This window comes from Podarcis cretensis (assembly GCF_951804945.1).
Source record: "Podarcis cretensis genome assembly, chromosome: 3".
Lineage (NCBI taxonomy): Eukaryota > Metazoa > Chordata > Lepidosauria > Squamata > Lacertidae > Podarcis > Podarcis cretensis.
Genome location: NC_137172.1, coordinates 108586778 through 108606991, shown reverse-complemented (window position 1 = coordinate 108606991; position 20214 = coordinate 108586778). Strand labels below are relative to the sequence as shown.

The window sequence follows — 20214 nt, the reverse complement described above, 5'->3', positions numbered from 1 at the left end:
CAATGTGCTTTTGATACCAGTTGTCAGAAACCACAGGAAGGGAGAAGGCTGTTGTGCACAGTTCTGGCCTGCAGGCCTCCCATGGTCATCACACTGGCCACTATGAGAACAGTGTATTGGACTAGATGGGCCACCGGGGCTCTTATCTGTGCTGGCCCAAAACATTGGCAAACGAGAAAAAGAACACAGTATTGCCCCTTCCTGTTCTGTGCACACAAGCTGGAGGGTCTGCAAGTTGATTATTGTTTAAACAGTGGTGGTGTCAGGGGCTGGACTGAGGAGGAATGGTGGGGGCCACCGCCCCCTCCTGAACCTTTCTGAGAACAGGAAGACAGTATAGATTCAGAACAGTGGTTTGCAGAAGGTCATAGTTCAGAGGCTGCAGAGGGGAGAAGCTGGGAAATATTGGGAGAGGAATGTGGGATGTAATCCATTGGTGCAGTCAAATGCAACATTCCTTGTTTCCCTAGAGTGGGCACAGGCAGGGGGACATCCAGTCAGTGTAACTTCCTGTTCCATTGGTCTGGAGCTTACTCCCCCTGCATGTGATCTGGGACATGGGTGTGGCCCTGGCTGACTCCATAAAAGAGCCGAGTCATTCAAGAACAGGAATGAACAGCATCGTCCCAATGGCTGAATGGGATTATGCTATAAAACACCCGAGCCATTTTCTCAGTCTGTTTTGACTTTCTTGTTGCTCTTTTGCTGCCATGCTGCTCATTTGCAGCCGTTTTGTTGTCTTAATGTAATTTTGCCATCTGCTGGCTCTCAGCCAGCAGCACATGAGTTCAGTCTCCATATGAGATGAACTCACAGTTTATTGTGTAACTGCCAAGTAAAAGTCTGCCTTTCAGGGATCAAATCGTGAACTGAAACGTGAGTAAACTTTTTGTTACTTTACTCAGAAAGACTCTTGTGTCTTTATTTTTTTAAGAGGGATTAAAGAGGACACCAGGAAATAATATTTAGTAAGAGATTCAAACGAATCCGCAAACTAGCTTCCAGTTATATTGAAGGGGAATCTGTTCTGCTACATCATTTACTAGCATGAGTGAAGGAAGGATAATACTTATCCAATATATCCTTTCCTACTATCCTTAACATTCCCACAAGGAACAGCAGGAAGAAGAAACACCAGAGGAGAGACAGCTGACAGACTCAGTGTCCTTGGACCACGCAGGCATTGAGGTTAGTAGAGCAGAAAGCTCAGAGGCAGAAGGCTCAGATTAGCCGATGCAAGAGTGACATAGAATAGGGGAGATGGAGGGGGCTGGACTTTACTCGGAGCAACGCCATTATCTTAGGGAGGCAGCATTCCTTCAAAGTGTTGGTGTTGACCTTTAAAGCCCTAAACGGCCTCAGCCCAGTATACCTGAAGGAGCATCTCCACCCCAATCGTTCTGCCCGGATGCTGAGGTCCAGCGCCAAGGGCCTTCTGGCAGTTCCCTTGCTGCGAGAAGCAAAGCTACAGGGAACCAGGCAGAGGGCCTTCTCGGTAGTGGCGCCCGCCCTGTGGAAACCCTCCCATCAGATGTCAAAGAGATAAACAACTACCTGACATTTAGAAGACATCTGAAGGCAGTCCTGTTCAGGGAAGTTTTTAATGTGTGACATTTTAATGTATTTTTAATCTTTGTTGGAAGCCGCCCAGAGTGGCTGGGGAAACCCAGCCAGATGGGCGGGGTACAAATAATAAATTGTTGTTGTTGTTGTTGTTGTTGTTGTTGTTGTTGTTGTTTTCTTTCTATGTAAATTGTGAAATAAATTACTTGGTAAGAACTCCTCTTGTTTATCTGCTTATTGGCTGCCACCATGGGAGGAATCAGATTCCCTGAAGCCTGACAGGTGGCAGGACAGAGCACAGAAAAGACCAACGGCTCTGTAGCTCATCAACACTGTCCAGTATCTGTCATCAGAGGCACCTTCCACCCTTTTCCATACAAACTGAGCTAGCCATGGGTATGAAATAGCAGGTTGATGGAATTTCAAATACAGTGGTACCTCTGGATGCAAATGGGATCCGTTCCCGAGCCCCGTTCGCATCCTGAATAGAACGTAGGATGCGTCTGCGTGTCTGCGCGTGCTGCATTTTGCCTCTTCTGCGCATGCGTGTGACATCATTTTGAGTGTCTGTGCATGTGCAAGTGGCGGAACCCGGAAGTAATGCCATCCGTTACTTCTGGGTTGCTGCGGAGCGTAACTTGAAAACGCTCAACCTGAAGCACATTCAACCTGAGGTATGACTGTATTTTTGAAAAGCACCCCCCACACACATACACACACGCACAACCAGGGGGAAATGTACTGTTTTCCTAATATTCACAGCAGGTGTTTTATAGCATAATCCCATTCAGCCATTGGGACGATGCTGTTCATTCCTGTTCTTGAATGGAGCTCGCAATAACAGCTTTACCGAAGATTAGCTTTCCCCAGTCTGGAAGTCCAAAACATCTGGAGGACAGCAATTTGGCACAGGCTGTTGTAGATAAAGTCACTGAGACTGGCTTCCTAGCAACTAATGGTAATTGCACCCTCCCCATTTCCCCACCCCCATGGACACTGCTCCAAACTGCTTGATGCATCCAAACAGGGATGGTCCTTTCAAGTGATTGACGCTTCTCTCTTTCCTCTGTGTTATTTGCAATTTCTTCTTCTACTTTGGCAATACAGTGGTACCTTGGGTTAAGTACTTAATTCGTTCTGGAGGCCCATTCTTAACCTGAAACTGTTCTTAACCTGAAGCACCACTTTAGCTAATGAGGCCTCCCGCTGCCGCCGCGCCGCTGCCGCACGATTTCTGTTCTCATCCTGAAGCAAAGTTCTTAACCCGAGATACTATTTCTGTGTTAGCTGAGTCTGTAACCTGAAGCGTATGTAAGATGAAGGTTACCACTGTAACTTGTAGCCGAGTAAGATTGTGGAAAGGAGATAAAATTCCATCAAAAGAAGAGTGGCAGTTAGACCTTCGTGAGACAGGTTAGTTTTACCCTACTGGTGATGTGTTGTTGCAATCAAAATCCTGCTCAGTATGAGAGGAACTGCAGGTTCAGACATTTGGTGTATGTGCTTGGCTGAGGAGCCAATGGGGTGAAGCTACCATCTGTGGGATTATGACTGGATTATGACTAAATCAGAATCCCCTCTAAAAGTAAATAAAAATAAAAATAAAAAAGAGGAGTGGCAAGCAAAACTGATTGAATATATGGAACTAGCATATATGACGGAAAAGATCAGAGATCGATCAACCCAAAAGTTTAAAAGGGAACGGGAAATCTATAGACAGTATTTAAAAGAACAGTGTCCCCATATTAAAACTTTAGAATGCTTTGAATAACTCTTGGAATTGAATAAGGTATAAAGAACACAAATAAGATTTAATAAAGACTAAGTTTATTTAAAAAATAAAGGTAAAGGTAAAGGTACCCCTCCCTGTACTGGCCAGTCGTGTCCGACTCTGGGGTTGCGCGCCCATCTCGCTTAAGAGGCCGGGGCCAGCGCTGTCCGGAGACACTTCTGGGTCACGTGGCCAGCGTGACGAAGCTGCTCTGGCAAGCCTGCACCAGAGCAGCACACGGAAACGCCGTTTACCTTCCCGCTATAAAGCGGTACGTATTTATCTACTTGCACTCAAGAGTGCTTTCGAACTGCTAGGTGGGCAGGAGCTGGGACCGAATGACGGGAGCTCACCCCGCCGCGGGGATTCAAACCGCCGACCATACGATCGGCAAGTCCTAGGCGCTGAGGTTTTACCCACAGCGCCACCTGCATCACTTATTTAAAAAATAGAGGCAAGTAATTAAGGAAACAAAGAACCCATATCAAGGAAGTCAGAAGTTGATGGCTTACATACTTTTGTGTATTCACGATGTACTATTCTATTTTCTTCTTTATTTTTATTTGTAAGAGATGTGCTGTGTGTTTTTTGTTCTGTTTTCTTTATTCTTTTTCTAAGTTTTTTGTGTGTGTCTATGTTGATTTTAAATCAATAAAGATTGAATTAAAAAAGAGAGAAAGATTGTCTTCCATGAACGTAGTCTTAACAGTAAGTGACTGTGGAGGCCAATATGCATAACTCTCAAGGTTTGTTTGTTTTTCTAAAATGCTTGTTTTCAGCTGGATTGTGCCCATAGTTCACATACATATTCTGTGCCCTAATATTTATTTATTTAGGTGCTTCAGGTCAAGAATACAGTTTATGCTGGATGCCCAGTCACCCATATTCCAAGTGACTACCAACATACAGAAACCCTAGAAATCTCAGTGCTTCTCTAAAATGGTTTCAGTCGCTGAGAATTGTGGTTGAGGAAATCATATCACAGTCAAAGCTGCTGTGAGAAGGGTAATTTTCTGGGGGGAAGGGAGAAGGGTATCACAGCTGACAACATTGAGCCTAGTGATCCAGTCCATTTGTATTTGTCCGATGAAATGATCTATGCAGCCCACGGGTGATCAGGTTTTGCAATATGCTTTAGTATAACGAATTCAGAGATAAAGAGCTCTGCTTGTGTTCTGGAAGATCATTCTGAATATAGAAACAGAATCTTATGCATGTCTATGCACAAACCCAGACACACATAGGGAAGGGGTGTGTGACTTATTGCGGACTGGCTCTTTAAAATTAGATCTGCACAGGAAGCGTAGAGATGCCTCCCACAGAGAAAAGGATTTAGATGCAGCCACAGTGGGAGGCAGGCTTCCGATTTCTCTCAGCTACAAGGCAGATGTGCGATTCCGTCTTTAGTCCTGCACAGCATCACTAGATAACCTTCAGTGCTGTGCTTCCAACAGGACTGCAAGCATTCTGTGGAGTGTAGCATACTAAGAACTCAGCATCTCTGCACGGCATCAAAGAGACGAAGCATCACCTTGGAACAGGTAAAGTCTGATTTGTACTTTTTAAAAAATGCTGCGTTAATTATTTTGCAAGGTACAGGAAGCTGATTTGGAAAATGTATAAACTCCTAATTTGCTTTTTTAAAATAAATAAATAGCTGTACCTATCAATTGATTTTGAGCTTGGACGTTTTCTGCTTTTCTTCTGCAGCAATTTGGCACACACACCTCCCTAAACATTGTCCTGGATTGATTTCTAGAAATGATTTACACCCTGATCCTAACACATTTCCTTGGCGGGGATGGTGAAGGTTTCATTGTTTTTCGTGAAACTTACTTCCAGATAAAGCTGCTTCAGCTAGCATTCTGAAGACTTTTCAATTACAAGATTTATGCTAGTCTCCAGCAACAAAAAGGCAATAAGTATTGTGGGACCTCAGAGACATCAGTTTATTGGGCTGCCCACAAAAACCGATGTCTCCATGAACCACCAAAAATCCTCAAAGATTCTATGCTATGTTATCATCAATCTTCACTGTAGTTAGCATCTTCAGGCTGATTTTGGTGAGGTTTGCTAACATAAATGGTAAGCGTGCATTTGTTCCTCTGAAACATGATAAAGAATTAAACTTTGCCTGAAGAAGTTTCCTCTGGAAGGGGAAAAAAAATCCATCAGCACAGCTGCCTTGTGAACACTGATGTGCTTCTTCAAAAACACTGTTTGATGGTTGCAAGCGGGAGTTGATCTCCCCTGTTGTGCAGGCTTTCCTTTGCTGTCTAAAAAAGAAGTCATGCTGTTTAGTGGACATTGTTAAGCAGCTACTGCCAACAGCTGCTTTTCTCAGTTGCTCTTTGGCATTTTTGTGTGCACAGCTTGGCATCCTAATATTATGAACCCAGAAGCAGGTCCATTTCCAGAGATGGGTTCAGAGTCTTTGAAAGTATGATGGTGTGCTTCGAGGCAAAGCGGGTACGGAGACCAAAAGAAATTGTGTTGCTTGCTACATGTAAATAAATAAACCTTGCAACTAGAGGAAAGGGATCTCTTGATGATGATTATTTCTAATTATACTTTACCCTCCAATCATTAAGCAAATAAAGCTCATTTAAATGCCCCTCTGTCCTTTTCCCCTTTTCCTGGTGAAGCTGGCATGGTCTCCAACCAGGAGAAGCTGACAAAAGGCAGCACTTTGCCAGTCTGCATCGTCAATAAAGTGGCCCTTTATTGTGTTGCTTTCAATGTGACCAAACCAGACTCAGAAGTTTGCATCTCATACGTTTGCGAATGCAAGAAAAATTTCTGACCTATCCGCAGAAGTAAATGATACATACCATGTGAATTAGCAATGCACAGGTTATAAACAAAGCCTGAATTGCGCATCCACACAATTGCCGCCAAATAACTGCTCCAGGATTTATGAGCCCATCCAGTGCTGCAGATGTCCATCATCACTGTTGGGAATGGGGAAACCTTCCCCTAGGCAGGGCTCGGTGAATGAATCAGAGCCATACACAAAACTTTGGAGCATTTATATTTTATTGAGGAATGTAGGAAGCTTCTTTACACTGTCAGGCCACGGGTTCATCTAACTCAATATTGTCTGCACCAACCGGCAACAGCTCTCCAGGGTTTCAGAGACGGGCCTCTCACAGCCCCACATGGAGAGGCTGGGAATTGAACCTGGAACCTTCTGCATGCAAACCAGATGCTCTATGGCTGAGCCACAGCCCATCGCCATATGCAGACCAGACATGGATACAACTCCTTTATCTCCCAAAGCGGGTTCTCCTTCATGGAGAGCACGTGTTGCGGTGGGAGCAACCATGACATCCCCTGTTGCTGGGCAGGTTAGTTTGGATGGCCATGAATTTGATTGGACACCTTCAATTGTTGCTGGGGAAAATTTATTGTTGCAATTTTATTTGATTGATGGGGGTGCTATATATGTTCCCTGTGTGCAGCGTTGAGCTTCCTCTTTGTGCTGCACACATCGGATTACCCCCACACACCCTCCCTTTATTTAAGGTTTGTTCGCGCTGACCTCGCTATGCTTGTCATGGGGTTGTCTGCTTTGGGGCAGGGGCCTGGTAGGAATTTTTACCATTTGGCTAATTGGCTGGTGCCATTTGGGTTTTGCCTACTTCGTAGCAAATCAACACAACATGTAAGGTTGTGGTTAGGTAAAGGTAAAGGGACCCCGGACCATTAGGTCCAGTCATGGCCGACTCTGGGGTTGCAGTGCTCATCTCGCTTTATTGGCCAAGGGAGCCGGTGTACAGCTTCCAGGTCATGTGGTCAGCATGACTAAGCCACTTCTGGCAAACCAGAGCAGCGCACGGAAACACCGTTTACCATCCCACCGGAGAGGTACCTATTTATCTACTTCTGATCGGCAAGTTCTAGGCTCTTTGGTTTAACCCACAGCGCCACCCACGTCCCAAGGTTGCGGTTAGGCATTGGTTAATTTTTGATTGGTGGAGGGGGCATGGATTGGCTGTGCTTGCCCCTCCAATGCTGCTGCTGGAAGGGTATTCCAGTAAAGGAAACCAGGGGCTCGCCATGCCTTTGTCAGAATCCCTGGCAAAGGGATAGGGCCACGCAAGAGCCCCAGGGAGCATTTGGGGAGAGGTCAGAGCCTGGCGCCCAGCTTTATTCTCTCCCCAAAATGGTTTACCCTTACTGACTTCCACACGGGTGTGGTTGTTTGTTCTGTTCCTACCTCCAAGTGGGAAAAGGTAGTCACTAAGCAATGCCTAAGCAACCACTCACATACAGTAATTCAATAAAGTTGTGGCCAAAATTATGCCAAAAACCAAAACCAAAATTATGTGTGAACTGTGTTTTTATTTGGGGGTGTCTTGGGGGTCCTCAACACACAAATGTGAACCTGCAAAAAAACAAACAATCCCCTGCGGTTTGTGGTTTCAGATTTGTTGTTCCGCTCCCTTGCAAGCTAGACTTCCTAGCATCCCTGAGCCTATCCTCAGATGCATGCTGAAAATCAGTTCTGCTGATTGACCCAAACCAAAGCTTATGGAATTGCACAGTTTAGAAATCTGACACTGTGTATCTGTTTAACCATTTCCAAAATAATAATAAAAAGCCTTGTTGGCGTGAGATTGCTTCCACTCAATTTAATTACTTATAACATTCCAAAGTGCACAAGATGCATTTTCTCTCTGAGCCCTTAGCAGACTGTAAAAGAATTGAAGGAAAAGTCCATGACATGTGCTCTGAAGTGAGATGACACAGTCTAGTGGCAATTTCCAGAGAGGCAACTGAGTAAATTTGTTACTGTGTTGGCAGCCATTAACAAGGCAGTATTGGTGACAACACAAAGATCTGGTAGCTTCACCCAGTTCTATATAATTGCTACACAAATAGATAGAATAGAAGGAGCATAACCTAACCTGGAAAATATTTGTTTTTACCTCTCTCACCTACCCCGATACGTTATTTCAAAATGGTACTGCTCAGTAAAGCACTGCATCTCAAATATTCAATCCGAGTGATATAAATGCAGAGCAGTTGGAAATATTTACACATGACTGCCAAAGCTTTATTCATTTCCTGATCTATGGCTTTAGCACAGGAATGCCTCTGCTTTCCCATACATTTGCTTCTCCCTCTGATTCTCTTTTCTATTCTGATTTTAAAAGGTGAGGAATGGCTGGGTCGCTGTCAAAGATCCCAATTTGCAGAAGTGTAAGCTCTCTTCCCTGGCTGGACCTTCCTGGGAGGTACTGAGAAGGCAAAAACTCACAACAGCTTCCTCGTGAGATAAGAAGAGACTGACCAGAGCAACATCATGAGGCATGAATGGCAGCCTACCAACGACACACTCGCGAGCACCAACTTTGCTGCAATATACAGCCACTTCAGCAGAGACTTTTCCTTCCACCCAAACTACACTTTCCCCTTCAACTTCAGCTACAACGACTATGATCTACCCCTGGACGACGGCGATGACGTGACCAAGACCCGCACTTTCTTCGCCGCCAAGATTGTCATCGGTGTGGCGCTGGTTGGTATCATGCTGGTCTGTGGCATCGGCAACTTTGTCTTCATTGCCGCTCTGGCCCGATATAAGAAGCTGCGCAATCTCACCAACCTTCTCATTGCAAACTTGGCTATCTCTGACTTCATTGTGGCCATTGTCTGCTGCCCTTTTGAGATGGACTACTATGTGGTCCGGCAGCTGTCGTGGGAGCATGGCCATGTGCTCTGCGCCTCGGTCAACTACTTGCGCACTGTCTCACTCTACGTCTCCACCAATGCGCTCTTGGCGATTGCTGTGGACAGGTAAGGAGGGTATTTGGAATTGGGTTTGCCTGTAGCTAGAGAGGGTGGGATCTGCCAGTTTCTCATTTCCCACGTCTTAAATTCAGTTATCCACCCTATTTTTGTTTTGGTTTTCTTCTTCAAAAGGCTCAGCATTTTGGTGCAAATTCCTCCTAATAAACTCATTTTTATATGCAATTTTGACGGATGTATACATTTGTGCAAGCAAATTTCCCTAAGAGAATGCAATCTTGGATGTTATTTTCACTAATGTATTGATTTTTATGTGCACCATTCCCTAATATATGCATTTTTATCAACAACAATTCCTTGGAGAACCACATCGCAAAATTGCGTGAACTTCTAAGGGATGTGTATTTTGGTTCTATATTGTAGAATATATTTTAGAATATATTTCATGCACTCTGTTCCCTAATGGAGAACTGCATCGCAAAATTGTATGAGCTTCTACGGCATGCTCATTATGGTTCTAGGTTGTTTCAGAAAGTGAAGATAGATTCACCGTTAAATGTGAATGGAATCCAGTCTCTCCCTCATCCCTACCAGTCCCCAAGAATTCTATATTCCTGCTTAAGATCATCATTATCCAAACAGATTTTCCCTTTAAATACACATTAGCAATTTAAATACGGAACAGTTGATTAGGTACTCAAGTCTTCTCTCCGCTTCAGAATCTGTGTACGTCGTGCTCCAAAATGCAACACACTTCACAGTATACACACTTCACAGCATTTCAGAGGCTTGAGGTGAAAGGATTTTGTGACATTTTGGCTTAGCAGAGTGGATGGTGCAGACTGTTTTCCCAGCAAAGGGCAATCTGATTCTTCTTTTTCATTTTATTTGCAGTTTAATCTTTATTATTTTACATATTAAGTCCATTCACCACAAAAAGAACAAAAGAAAAAACAAAGCCCATCAAATACAAAGAAAACGTTACATATAAAATAAAATCATTCCATATGTTAAGACTTCGGTCTTCCTCAGTATGGGTGCTTTGTTTCCTTGTTGTCTGCATATTGTGACCTTTAACTTATCATAAATTACCTATAAATTACCATATAACATTGCAGAAGTTAATCAAAGCATGTCAAAGATTTCATATATGAACAATGTTCTTTTAAATATAATTGGTATATATCCCATTCTTTATTAAACCTTTTTTTCTGGGGGGACGCATACCTCTTAACATTTTGTGAATCTAAGTTTGGCCTCATTGAGGGGCAATATTTCAATATGAGTAGGAAAATGAGAGTACCTCTAAACATTTTTTTAAAGAAAAAAAGCGCTGAACTTTTGGTTTGTCTGGTTCCTAATTTTTCCTGTCATCTTTGCCAATTCTGCATGATCAAATAATTTCGCTTGCCACTCCATTTTAGTTGGTATTGTATCTCCCTTCCACCATTTGGCTATCAGCATTCTTGTGGCAGAAGGGCAACCTGTTTCAGCCCTGGGGCTTGTAATACTGTAATACAATAGAAGGATTTCCTTTTCCTTGCACACCTTCTCAGACAGCCCATTGTTTTGCACCTCTGATCTGGACACGAATTAACCTTCCAGGTCCCTGTGCTCTATCTTTCCAGGCTGTTTTGGCCATCAGTTGTGGGGAAAGAGAGAGAAGGGGTACCAAAAGCAGGTTTAAAAGCCATGAGAGAAATACCTCATCTCTTAATCTTTTATTTAAACAAAAATCCAGATAAATAAATGCCTAGGATTGATTTCATTTCATTTCTATCTAATATTAAAAATCGCTCTGCAGGTTAACTTGTGGGCAGGCAAGGATGCATTACAGTGGATTATCTTTTGTTTCCAATTCAAAGCATGATTCAGCAGAAGCAAAAAAGATTTCTTTTTCAATTTATGAGAAAATTTAGGTTGAAGCACTGCTTCATAATCACTGCAAAGGATTTCAGTCCTGGGGTCAAACGTCTGCAATCAAAGCTAGCTTTTGCTGCATGTGGCTTATCCAGCCATCCTCTTATTTCATAAACGAGTTTCTAGTCATCTTGAAGTTTTAAAACAATATCCTCTCTGAGGGCGAAACCTGAGCATGATTTGAAAGAGACACCTTGGGAACTAGCAATAATTATTATTAAGTAGCTGATGGGGATAGTGTATGCCATTAGTGTACGAAATTGCCAAGCAGAACCAGAAGCACGCAACAATTGGCAGAGTCTATGCTCCTTTATAAAAAGAATAACAATAATCATTTTATTATTTATACGTCGCCCATCTGGCTGGGTTTCCCCAGCCACTCTGGACAGCTTCCAGCACATATAAAAACATTTTTTAAATGGCAAACATTAAAAACACCCTGAGCTTGAGGGTCACATAACTAGTATTTGTACTGAAGAGCACTTCCAAGCAATTTGCTTATTGAGCATCTATCCTGATTTTTTTGGGGGGTAGGCTAGACCATGTTGCCTCAAAGCACTTTTTCCAGTGCAAAGCAGTGAAAGCAGATTTGTTGTACAGGACCTCCTAATCAACTGTGGTTGTGCAATCTGAATTTCCTGGCATGTGGTTGAATCCCACTCAACAGTCTGAAAGTGCCCCAAAGCCAAATAATCTTTGCCTCCTCCTTGCATAACAACCTAATTTTGACATGTCAGAATGGCATCTTCGGGGTTTTCGGCGTCTTTTGAAATTACCAATAATACAGCAGACTTGTTGGCACACAAACATAAATGGCCTTTGACGAATCCATTTCTACAGACTATTATTGTTTAGTGATCATATAATGGCCGTATCTTTGCAATATGGGATAATAATCTGGAAGAGCTGCAATCTTCTCTCTCTCTCTCTTAGTCCGACTCAGCTCTGGAGAGACCAGTATTATTTTTGCAATTATGTTTTGTGCCAAGGAAATTTATTTTCTGAATGTTTTATTTAAAAATGTGGGCTTGTAACAGCAATGGAAAATCTACAGCTAATGTTCCTCCATTGTAATAGGACACATTAATATATAAGAAATGTGTTTAGTATACAGCCACATATCAGGGGGGGGGGAGAGAACTACACTGAGAAATGTCCAAGATTTTAATTCGGAAGCAGAAATAAAGAGTGACAACATGCTTCTCAAGTAGTGAGACTAGTAGAATGCAAAGTACAGTGGTACCTCGGGTTAAGTACTTAATTTGTTCCGGAGGTCCGTTTTAACCTGAAACTGTTCTTAACCTGAAGCACCACTTTAGCTAATGGGGCCTCCTGCTTCCACCACAGTGCCATTTCTGTTCTTATCCTGAAGCAAAGTTCTTAACCTAAGGTACTATTTCTGGGTTAGCGGAGTCTGTAACCTGAAGTGTATGTAACCTGAAGCATCTGTAACCCGAGGTACCGCTGTATTAGGCTTTGGGAAGAGAATTCAGTAGAAGTGGAAGTTGAAGGGGGGAAACCTGGTAGCATAATGGGCAGTCTGGCTTTGTAAAACACCAATGTAGCTTTGAAATTGGTTTTATGTAGCATTCTCTTCTCTGATAAGAGGCCCATGGTAACCTAGAAAGGGAATTAAAGATCACAGTGCATTCTGATACTCCTGCAAGAGCTAGTAGAAGTTGATTGCAAGCATTGATGAAACTGTCACCATCCTCATTGTCACTTCCATGCAGCGCTTGTTGTCTATTACCAGTTCACCTGCAGAGCAATTTTTAAGAAACTAAAGTCAATGAAGCTGAAATATTCCATCTTAAGCATTTTTCCATCTTGATTTTTTTTAAGTTTAAAAATATGCTATTTTCTTATACTGGTGGATTTTATCCCCTCCCCCCAACTTCCTCCCTCTTCCCCTCTTCTCCAGTTACCCAAACTCAGCTTCTGTCTTCACCAACACCTGTGGATACTTGAGTCCTGGTGGAAGAGAAATTCCATTTGGTACTCCTTTAAAGCCAAATTTGTGCTATCGAATTTGCACTTTCTGAAACAATATGAGAACAGAGCACAGCTAGCCTTCAAAATTTGGACACATCAGAATTTTGCAATGCAATTCTCCAACCCAGCAATGTTTACAAAACGTTAGAGGAAAGTGTGTATACTAGAAAATAGCATACAAAAATGCATTATGTTAGGGGAAATTTTGCTTGCAAAAATGTGTGCATTAGTGAAAAGCGCATATGAAAAGGTTAATCATAGCATCATGGATGTTGGAAGAGACCACAAGGGTCATCTAGTCCAACCCCTGCAATCTTTTGCCCGTGGGGCTCAAACTCGTGACCTGAGATTTAGAGTCTCATGCTTTTCTGACTGAGCTATAAACAAATACATGAAGCTCTATGCAGTCCAATATGGTCCAACACCTGTGATGCAATCCCTTGTGTACAGAGAGGAATCATTTTAGTCTGTTAGAGGTGACAAGCAAGAGTGGGGGCTGTAGAAGGAGACACAGAGCATGGCTGATTTCTCATGCTGTGCCTATGGGAGAAGCAAGGGATCATCTTAGAGTGTAATGCTGGGAGCTCCTCTATCTAGACTCAGGTTGTATATATGTGTAAATAAGGTAAAGGGAATGGGACACGCTCTCTTGTGCTTGCCGATTGGAAGGTCGGCAGTTCGAATCCTCGCGACGGGGTGAGCTCCCATTGCTCTGTCCCAGCAGTTTGAAAGCATACCAGTGCAAGTAGATAAATAGGTAGTGCTGTGGCGGCAAGGTAAACGGAGTTTCCGTGCACTCTGGCTTCCGTCACGGTGTCCCATTGTGACAGAAGCAGTTTAGTCATGCTGGTCACATGACCCAGAAAGCTGTCTGTGGACAAACACCAGCTCCCTCGGCCTGAAAAAATGAGATGAGCACCTCACCACATAGTCCCCTTGACTGGACTTAACCATCCAGGGGTTCTTTACCTTTTTACCTTTTAATAAACCATATATCACAAAGACACCATAGTCTCTGCAGATCCTCATTTCCAGAAGGAAACACAAACCCTAGGTAGGTGCCTGGAACCCCTGGAATCTCTCACTGCATGGAGATTGGGATGGCATTTAATACAATATATAGATATAGATATTGAAGGAAATGAATAATATTAGTAATGATACTACTAATGATACAGTGAAACATACATATACTTCACAGCCCCAATCCCTGCTCTTCTACCAATCAGCTGAGGAGCAGGGAGAGATTCTGCTGCACTTGAATGAGGTAGGAAACAAGGGGGAGCAAAGCCCTCTTTTTACCTTAACAAAGGAGGGCAGAGGAGGGCAACCAAAATGGCCAAAGGCCTGGAAACGATGCCTTATGAGGAACGGCTAAGGGAGCTGGGCATGTTTAGCCTAGAGAAGAGGAGGTTAAGGGGTGATATGATAGCCATGTTCAAATATATAAAAGGATGTCACATAGAGGAGGGAGAAAGGTTGTTTTCTGCTGCTCCAGAGAAGCGGACACGGAGCAATGGTTCCAAACTACAAGAAAGAAGATTCCACCTAAACATTAGGAAGAACTTCCTGACAGTAAGAGCTGTTCGACAGTGGAATTTGCTGCCAAGGAGTGTGGTGGAGTCTCCTTCTTTGGAGGTCTTTAAGCAGAGGCTTGACAACAATATGTCAGGAGTGCTCTGATGGTGTTTCCTGCTTGGCAGGGGGTTGAACTCGATGGCCCTTGTGGTCTCTTCCAACTCTATGATTCTATGATTCTATGAAATGACCTCTGGAAGAGCCATTGCAAGATGGTCTTGAATGATCTCTCCTTCTTGGTTCTTCAGCTATAAGACCTTCTTACAATGGTGCTGCCCCAAAGACGGGAAAAGGTAAAGGTAAAGTGATCCCTGACTGTTAGGTCCAGTTGCGGATGACTCTGGGGTTGCGGTGCTCATCTCGCTTTATTAGCCGGTGTATTAGCCAGGAGCCGGGAGCCGGTCTACAGCTTCCAGGTCATGTGGCCAGCATGACTAAGCCACTTCTGGTGAACCAGAGCAGCGCACGGAAATGCCGTTTACCTTCCCGCCGGAGTGGTACCTATTTATCTACTTGCACTTTGACGTGCTTTCAAACTGCTAGGTTGGCAGGAGCAGGGACCGAGCAACGGGAGCTCACCCCGTTGCGGGGATTTGAACTACGGACCTTCTGATAGGCAAGCCCTAGGCTCTGTGGTTTAACCCACAGCGCCACCCAAGTCCCCCTTTAAAGGTAAAAAGTGGCTCCCGATCTGGATACGCAAAACATCTAGGAAGGGTTGTGTGTGTGAAGAGCAAGCATCAAATAGCCTTAAAAAATAGAAGCACATTTGGAGGGTGGATCCTTGGGGCCACATTAAAACATTTAAGGGACCGTACGCAGCCTGCAGGCCACAGGTTAGCCCCTCTTGATTTAAAGCCACATCCAGCCACTTCAATAGAGATCCACTTTGGGAACATGAATCCTGATATAATGTTACTCCTTCCTACAGATTTCCCTGTCTAGATCAGGGCGAATGCTTATTTATCTTGGGCTTGCACCAGCTGTTATCAAAAGAGGGGAAGTTTCATGCTCACTCCCACCGGCTCTGAGAATAAGAGAAGCAAAATAGCTTTCACTCTTGTCAACCAAAGCACTGATGCTTATGGAAAGCTGGGCATGCAATCTTAATTCCCAGTGTCTTTCTTTCAGAGGAATTCTCGCATTCCTATCAGGCCCTTAATTCACAGATGCTGTTAGGAATCAATGCAAACCTCTTGTGTTTGCCTTCATGTGGAAATATGAACACACTGCATTCTCGGTTGATTAAAAACATTAATCTCGAATAAGAACAAACTGTCAATACGTGCAGACAGAATGTGTTTCAACTTCCCATCTGAGTAGCTGGGCAGCTACAGATAAGAAGTGCTGAAAACAATTCATGTTGCAGGAAAGCATCAGGTATAATTAGGAGTTTGCCTACAACCTTTTTCAGTGCAGGAAAGTATTTTGCAGCCAATTGTTGCTGAAAGAAATGGTATGGAAAACATGGTCTTGCGTTATGATGAGCCACGACTGTAACACTACTCTGAAATCTAAAGATACGGCCCCAGGTGACCTTGGGATCCACTGATTAATACAAGAGAAAATCAGGGCATTGGCTGAGTAAGCCCTATAACCTTGTCACTTTCCTGATGTCACAGGGCTTGTATTTTTTAAAAACATAGTTTGTATTTATAATATATATATTATTTTACCTTTTAGGGTGCTTACCCTCTCAAGTAATCAGTAAAGCAACAGTACGATAAGATTACAGACAACATTAAGTAACATTAAAATAACAGCAGTAAATAAAATCATTGCTAAAAAAAATCACCCAGAAGCAATCTAGATTTTTAATAATAATAATAATAATAATAATTCTAAAACCTCATGTCATTATACTTTAAGACTTACAGTCTGATATGCTGCTTTGCACCATCAGCAGAGACACTCTCAGGATCAGTGGTTTGGGTTTCGATTGCAGGGCTATGCACCACCATCAATATTATGCCAGCCCAAGAAGGGATGTGGGTGATGCTGTGGTCCAAACCACTGAGACACTTGAGCTGTGCCGATTGGAAGGTCGGCAATTCAAATCCCTGTGACAGGGTGAGCTCCCGTTGCTTGGTCCCAGCTCCTGTCAACCTAGCAGTTCGAAAGCACACCAATGCATGTAGATAAATAGGTACCACTGCAGCAGGAAGGTAAACAGCATTTCCATGCGCTCTGGTTTCTGTCACAGTGCCCTGTTGCGCCAGAAGCAATTTAGTCATGCTGGCCGCATGACTCGGAAAACTGTCTGTGGGCAAATGTCGGCTCCCTCGGCCTGAAAGCGAAATGAGTGCCACAACCCCATAGTTGCCTTTGACTGGACTTAACCATCCAGGGGTCCTTTATCTTTACCTTTGCCTGTCAGCCCAAGGTATTTCCTCAATATTGATTATAGTGGTGGTGGGAATTAAGAAAAAGACTTGCTATTTCTACCCAGTCACAAGTAAATATAATTTAATATAATTTAATTGCAAGCCTTTCCTAACAAGAATTTGGAAACATCTGTCTTTTGCAGGTACCTCGCCATCGTTCACCCACTGAAACCCAGGATGAACTACCAAACAGCAACCTTTCTGATTGCCGTTGTCTGGATCGTCTCTCTAATCATTGCCATCCCATCCGCATATTTTGCGACGGAAACCGTATTATTCATGATCAAAAACCAAAAGAAAATTTTCTGTGGCCAGATTTGGCCTGTCGACCAGCAGATGTATTACAAATCCTATTTCCTCTTCATCTTTGGCATTGAGTTTGTCGGACCCGTTCTCACCATGACCCTCTGCTATGCCAGGATCTCGCGGGAACTTTGGTTCAAAATGGTCCCGGGCTTTCAGACGGAACAGATCCGGAAGAGGCTCCGTTGCCGGAGGAAAACGGTTCTGGTGCTGATGTGTATCCTGACGGCCTATGTCCTCTGCTGGGCACCTTTCTACGGATTCACAATCGTCCGTGATTTTTTCCCCACCGTGTTTGTCAAAGAGAAGCATTACCTTACCGCCTTTTACATAGTGGAATGCATAGCCATGAGCAACAGCATGATAAACACCATGTGCTTCGTAACAGTAAAGAACAACACCATGAAGTACTTCAAGAAGATCATGTTGCTCAGATGGAGGTCCACCTATCATGGAGCCAAGTCTAGCGTAGATACCGACATCAGAACTAGCGCCATGCCTGTGACAGAGGTGGATTGCATTAGGCTAAAGTGAAATTTGGGCAGAAATCTCCTCACAGCAAAGATTCCTTTTTGGTGTGTGGCCTCATGATTTCATCTGACTTTCTTTTCTTTCTTCACATGGGCAGAAGAACTTTCCATGTTCTCTTAGGCTAGTGGTGTTCAAGCTTTTTTCAAAGGGGGCCAGATTTGATGAAGTGAAGGGCCATGGAGGCCAACCAAAGGGCCAACCAAAGTTGTTGTTGAGCTTTTTTTAGGGTTGGAGTTGTTGAGCTTCTTTTAGGATTGAAGTTGTTGAGGTATTTTTAGGATTTTACCCCAGGAAATGAACTGCCACAGGGGCTGGATTAAACCAACTGGCAGACCAGATTAGGCCCCCAAAACAGACTTTGGACAGACCACTGGGAAATGAAATTGTGTAGCCACCCAAGCCACCCGATTTTACAACATCCCAGTTTCCCTTTTATGAGACTATACTATTTACACTTGGCACTCTAAAAGCTCCCCCTCCCCAAGTCCTTAATAAAATAAAATGTTATTCTTGCAAACACAGGATTCCATCTTGACTTTTGCCAGAATTTCCTGATTTTGGTTTTTTCTTAGGATAACTGCAAGAAAGCTCATGGTTTATCTAAGACAAACAGAAGGCAGGCGAATGTCTAAGAGCAGCAAGATGCTTTATGGATCAAATATTTATGCTTCACATATGCTTCCTGTATTTTCTGAACATGCCCAAGCAACTTCATATGTTTCTTCCTGGTGGACACTAGCATTTCTGGAACCAAGCTCACTTTCTGTCAAAAAATAATCTCTTCCGCAATAGTGTTCCCCACTTGAGTAATGTTCTTTTATTACAAAAAATAATACTATTTTATTTTTATTTTTTTGCAGTACTTTGGCCCAGTTCGGACTCATGGGTGGAATGCTATTTTTTCTTGTATCTTCATGTTCTTGATAAATGGATCAGTGACATGTTGCTTGAGTTCTTCGGATTTTTAGTGATGGATATAATGCTAACTTACCTGTGCAAATGAGGGGGAAGTTGGATCCCTACATCTGTAAATCACATGTTCAAAAGTTTTCAGTACCGTGGTATTATTTCATGCTTGTGGTCATTTACTTAATCGGTGGGGTCTGTCTGCTGTTTTAGGCTGCTTGGCTTATGTTATTACAGGATATCTAAGCAGAAACAGGTTCACATGAACTTACGTCCTTTCGATGGAGACGGCACCTGGGACCTTATACTTGTGCTCTGAGCCCCCAAACCCGTCCCCCATGGAAATAAAGACACAGTGGAGACAGAATTTAGTTTAAAGGTTAAAGGGCAAATTTTGGCCACAGCTTTATTGAATACGCAAGTGTGACTGGTATTGGCTTAGGCATTGGTATCAAAACTATAATTGGCTCCTGCCCACACTGCAGGAAGCCTGGAAGGGTAAACAACCAGCAGGGGGAGCACCATCAATATATATTGACTGGAGTTCACCCCTGGGGTTCCCGAGGGTTCTGGCATTGCCCTAGCCCCTCCCTGGGCTTCGGACGAGATCCAGACTCCTGGATTCCTTTAACAGAATATCCTATTAATTGGAGGGGCAGGTGATGGCCACACCTCCCCTCCCCTAAACCAATGCCTAACCGCCAAACCTTACAAAGTTGTGACGATTGCTAAGAGGTAGGCAAAAACCAAGTGGCCACAGCCAATCTGCCACATTGGACAAAAATCCTACTCGGCCCCTGTTCCAAAACAGGTGACCAACCGAAGTCCAAAGCAAGGCCAGACACAACCTAACTAACGGGTGATGGGTGGGTGTTCGGCAGCATGAAGCAAGAGAGGGTCTCCACATCGCGCTGCTGAATAAATACACCCAACCCCCAACCTTGCCACATTGATGATTGGCTAAAGGCCTGTGGCATAATTGGGGCACCACTTGCTGGAGCAGGGCAAGCCCCGCCCACAAGCTGATTGGGGAAGAGTTCCAGGGCCATGCACAACATGGACCCTCTGTTAGGAGGATCCAACTTGCAGTGCATCTGCTCTTACTAGGGAGTTATGGACTTTGGGGGTACGCAGGGGTACGCATACCCCTAAACATTTTGTGAATCTAGGTTTGACCTCCTTGAAAGGCAGTTATTTCAATATGAGTAGGAAAATGAGAGTATCCCCCCCCTTTTTTTTAAGCACTAGGTAAGATGTTTTAGAGTTAGCTGAGGTGGTGCTCAAATTGGAGATGGGGAAGTAAGCCCCCAAATTTTAAACAAATCAGGCCCCCACTTGGAGTCTTCAAAACTGGGTACTGGCACAACAGGTCGGGAGGGCAGAGCCCCTCCAAGAGATGGGGGAGTAATTTGGCTCCATTCGCTTTTTCATGCAAACCTCCCAGATAAAACACTTCCTAAAACTGTGTGAACCAAAACACAACCCTCCTTCGCAATTCACACTCCTCCGAGT

At 43.6% G+C, this 20214-nt stretch overlaps 1 protein-coding gene across 1 annotated transcript; it reads left to right on the top strand.

Moving 5' to 3' along the window:
* Positions 1 to 4473: 4473 nt before the first annotated feature.
* Positions 4474 to 19540, top strand: LOC307212537 (prokineticin receptor 2-like). Its single transcript, XM_079970005.1, has 3 exons — positions 4474 to 4875; positions 8494 to 9136; positions 17106 to 19540. The coding sequence occupies exons 2-3, from the start codon at positions 8643 to 8645 to the stop codon at positions 17797 to 17799; spliced, it is 1188 nt and encodes a 395-aa protein (XP_079826131.1). The 5' UTR covers positions 4474 to 4875; positions 8494 to 8642; the 3' UTR covers positions 17800 to 19540.
* The last annotated feature ends 674 nt before the right edge of the window (positions 19541 to 20214 follow it).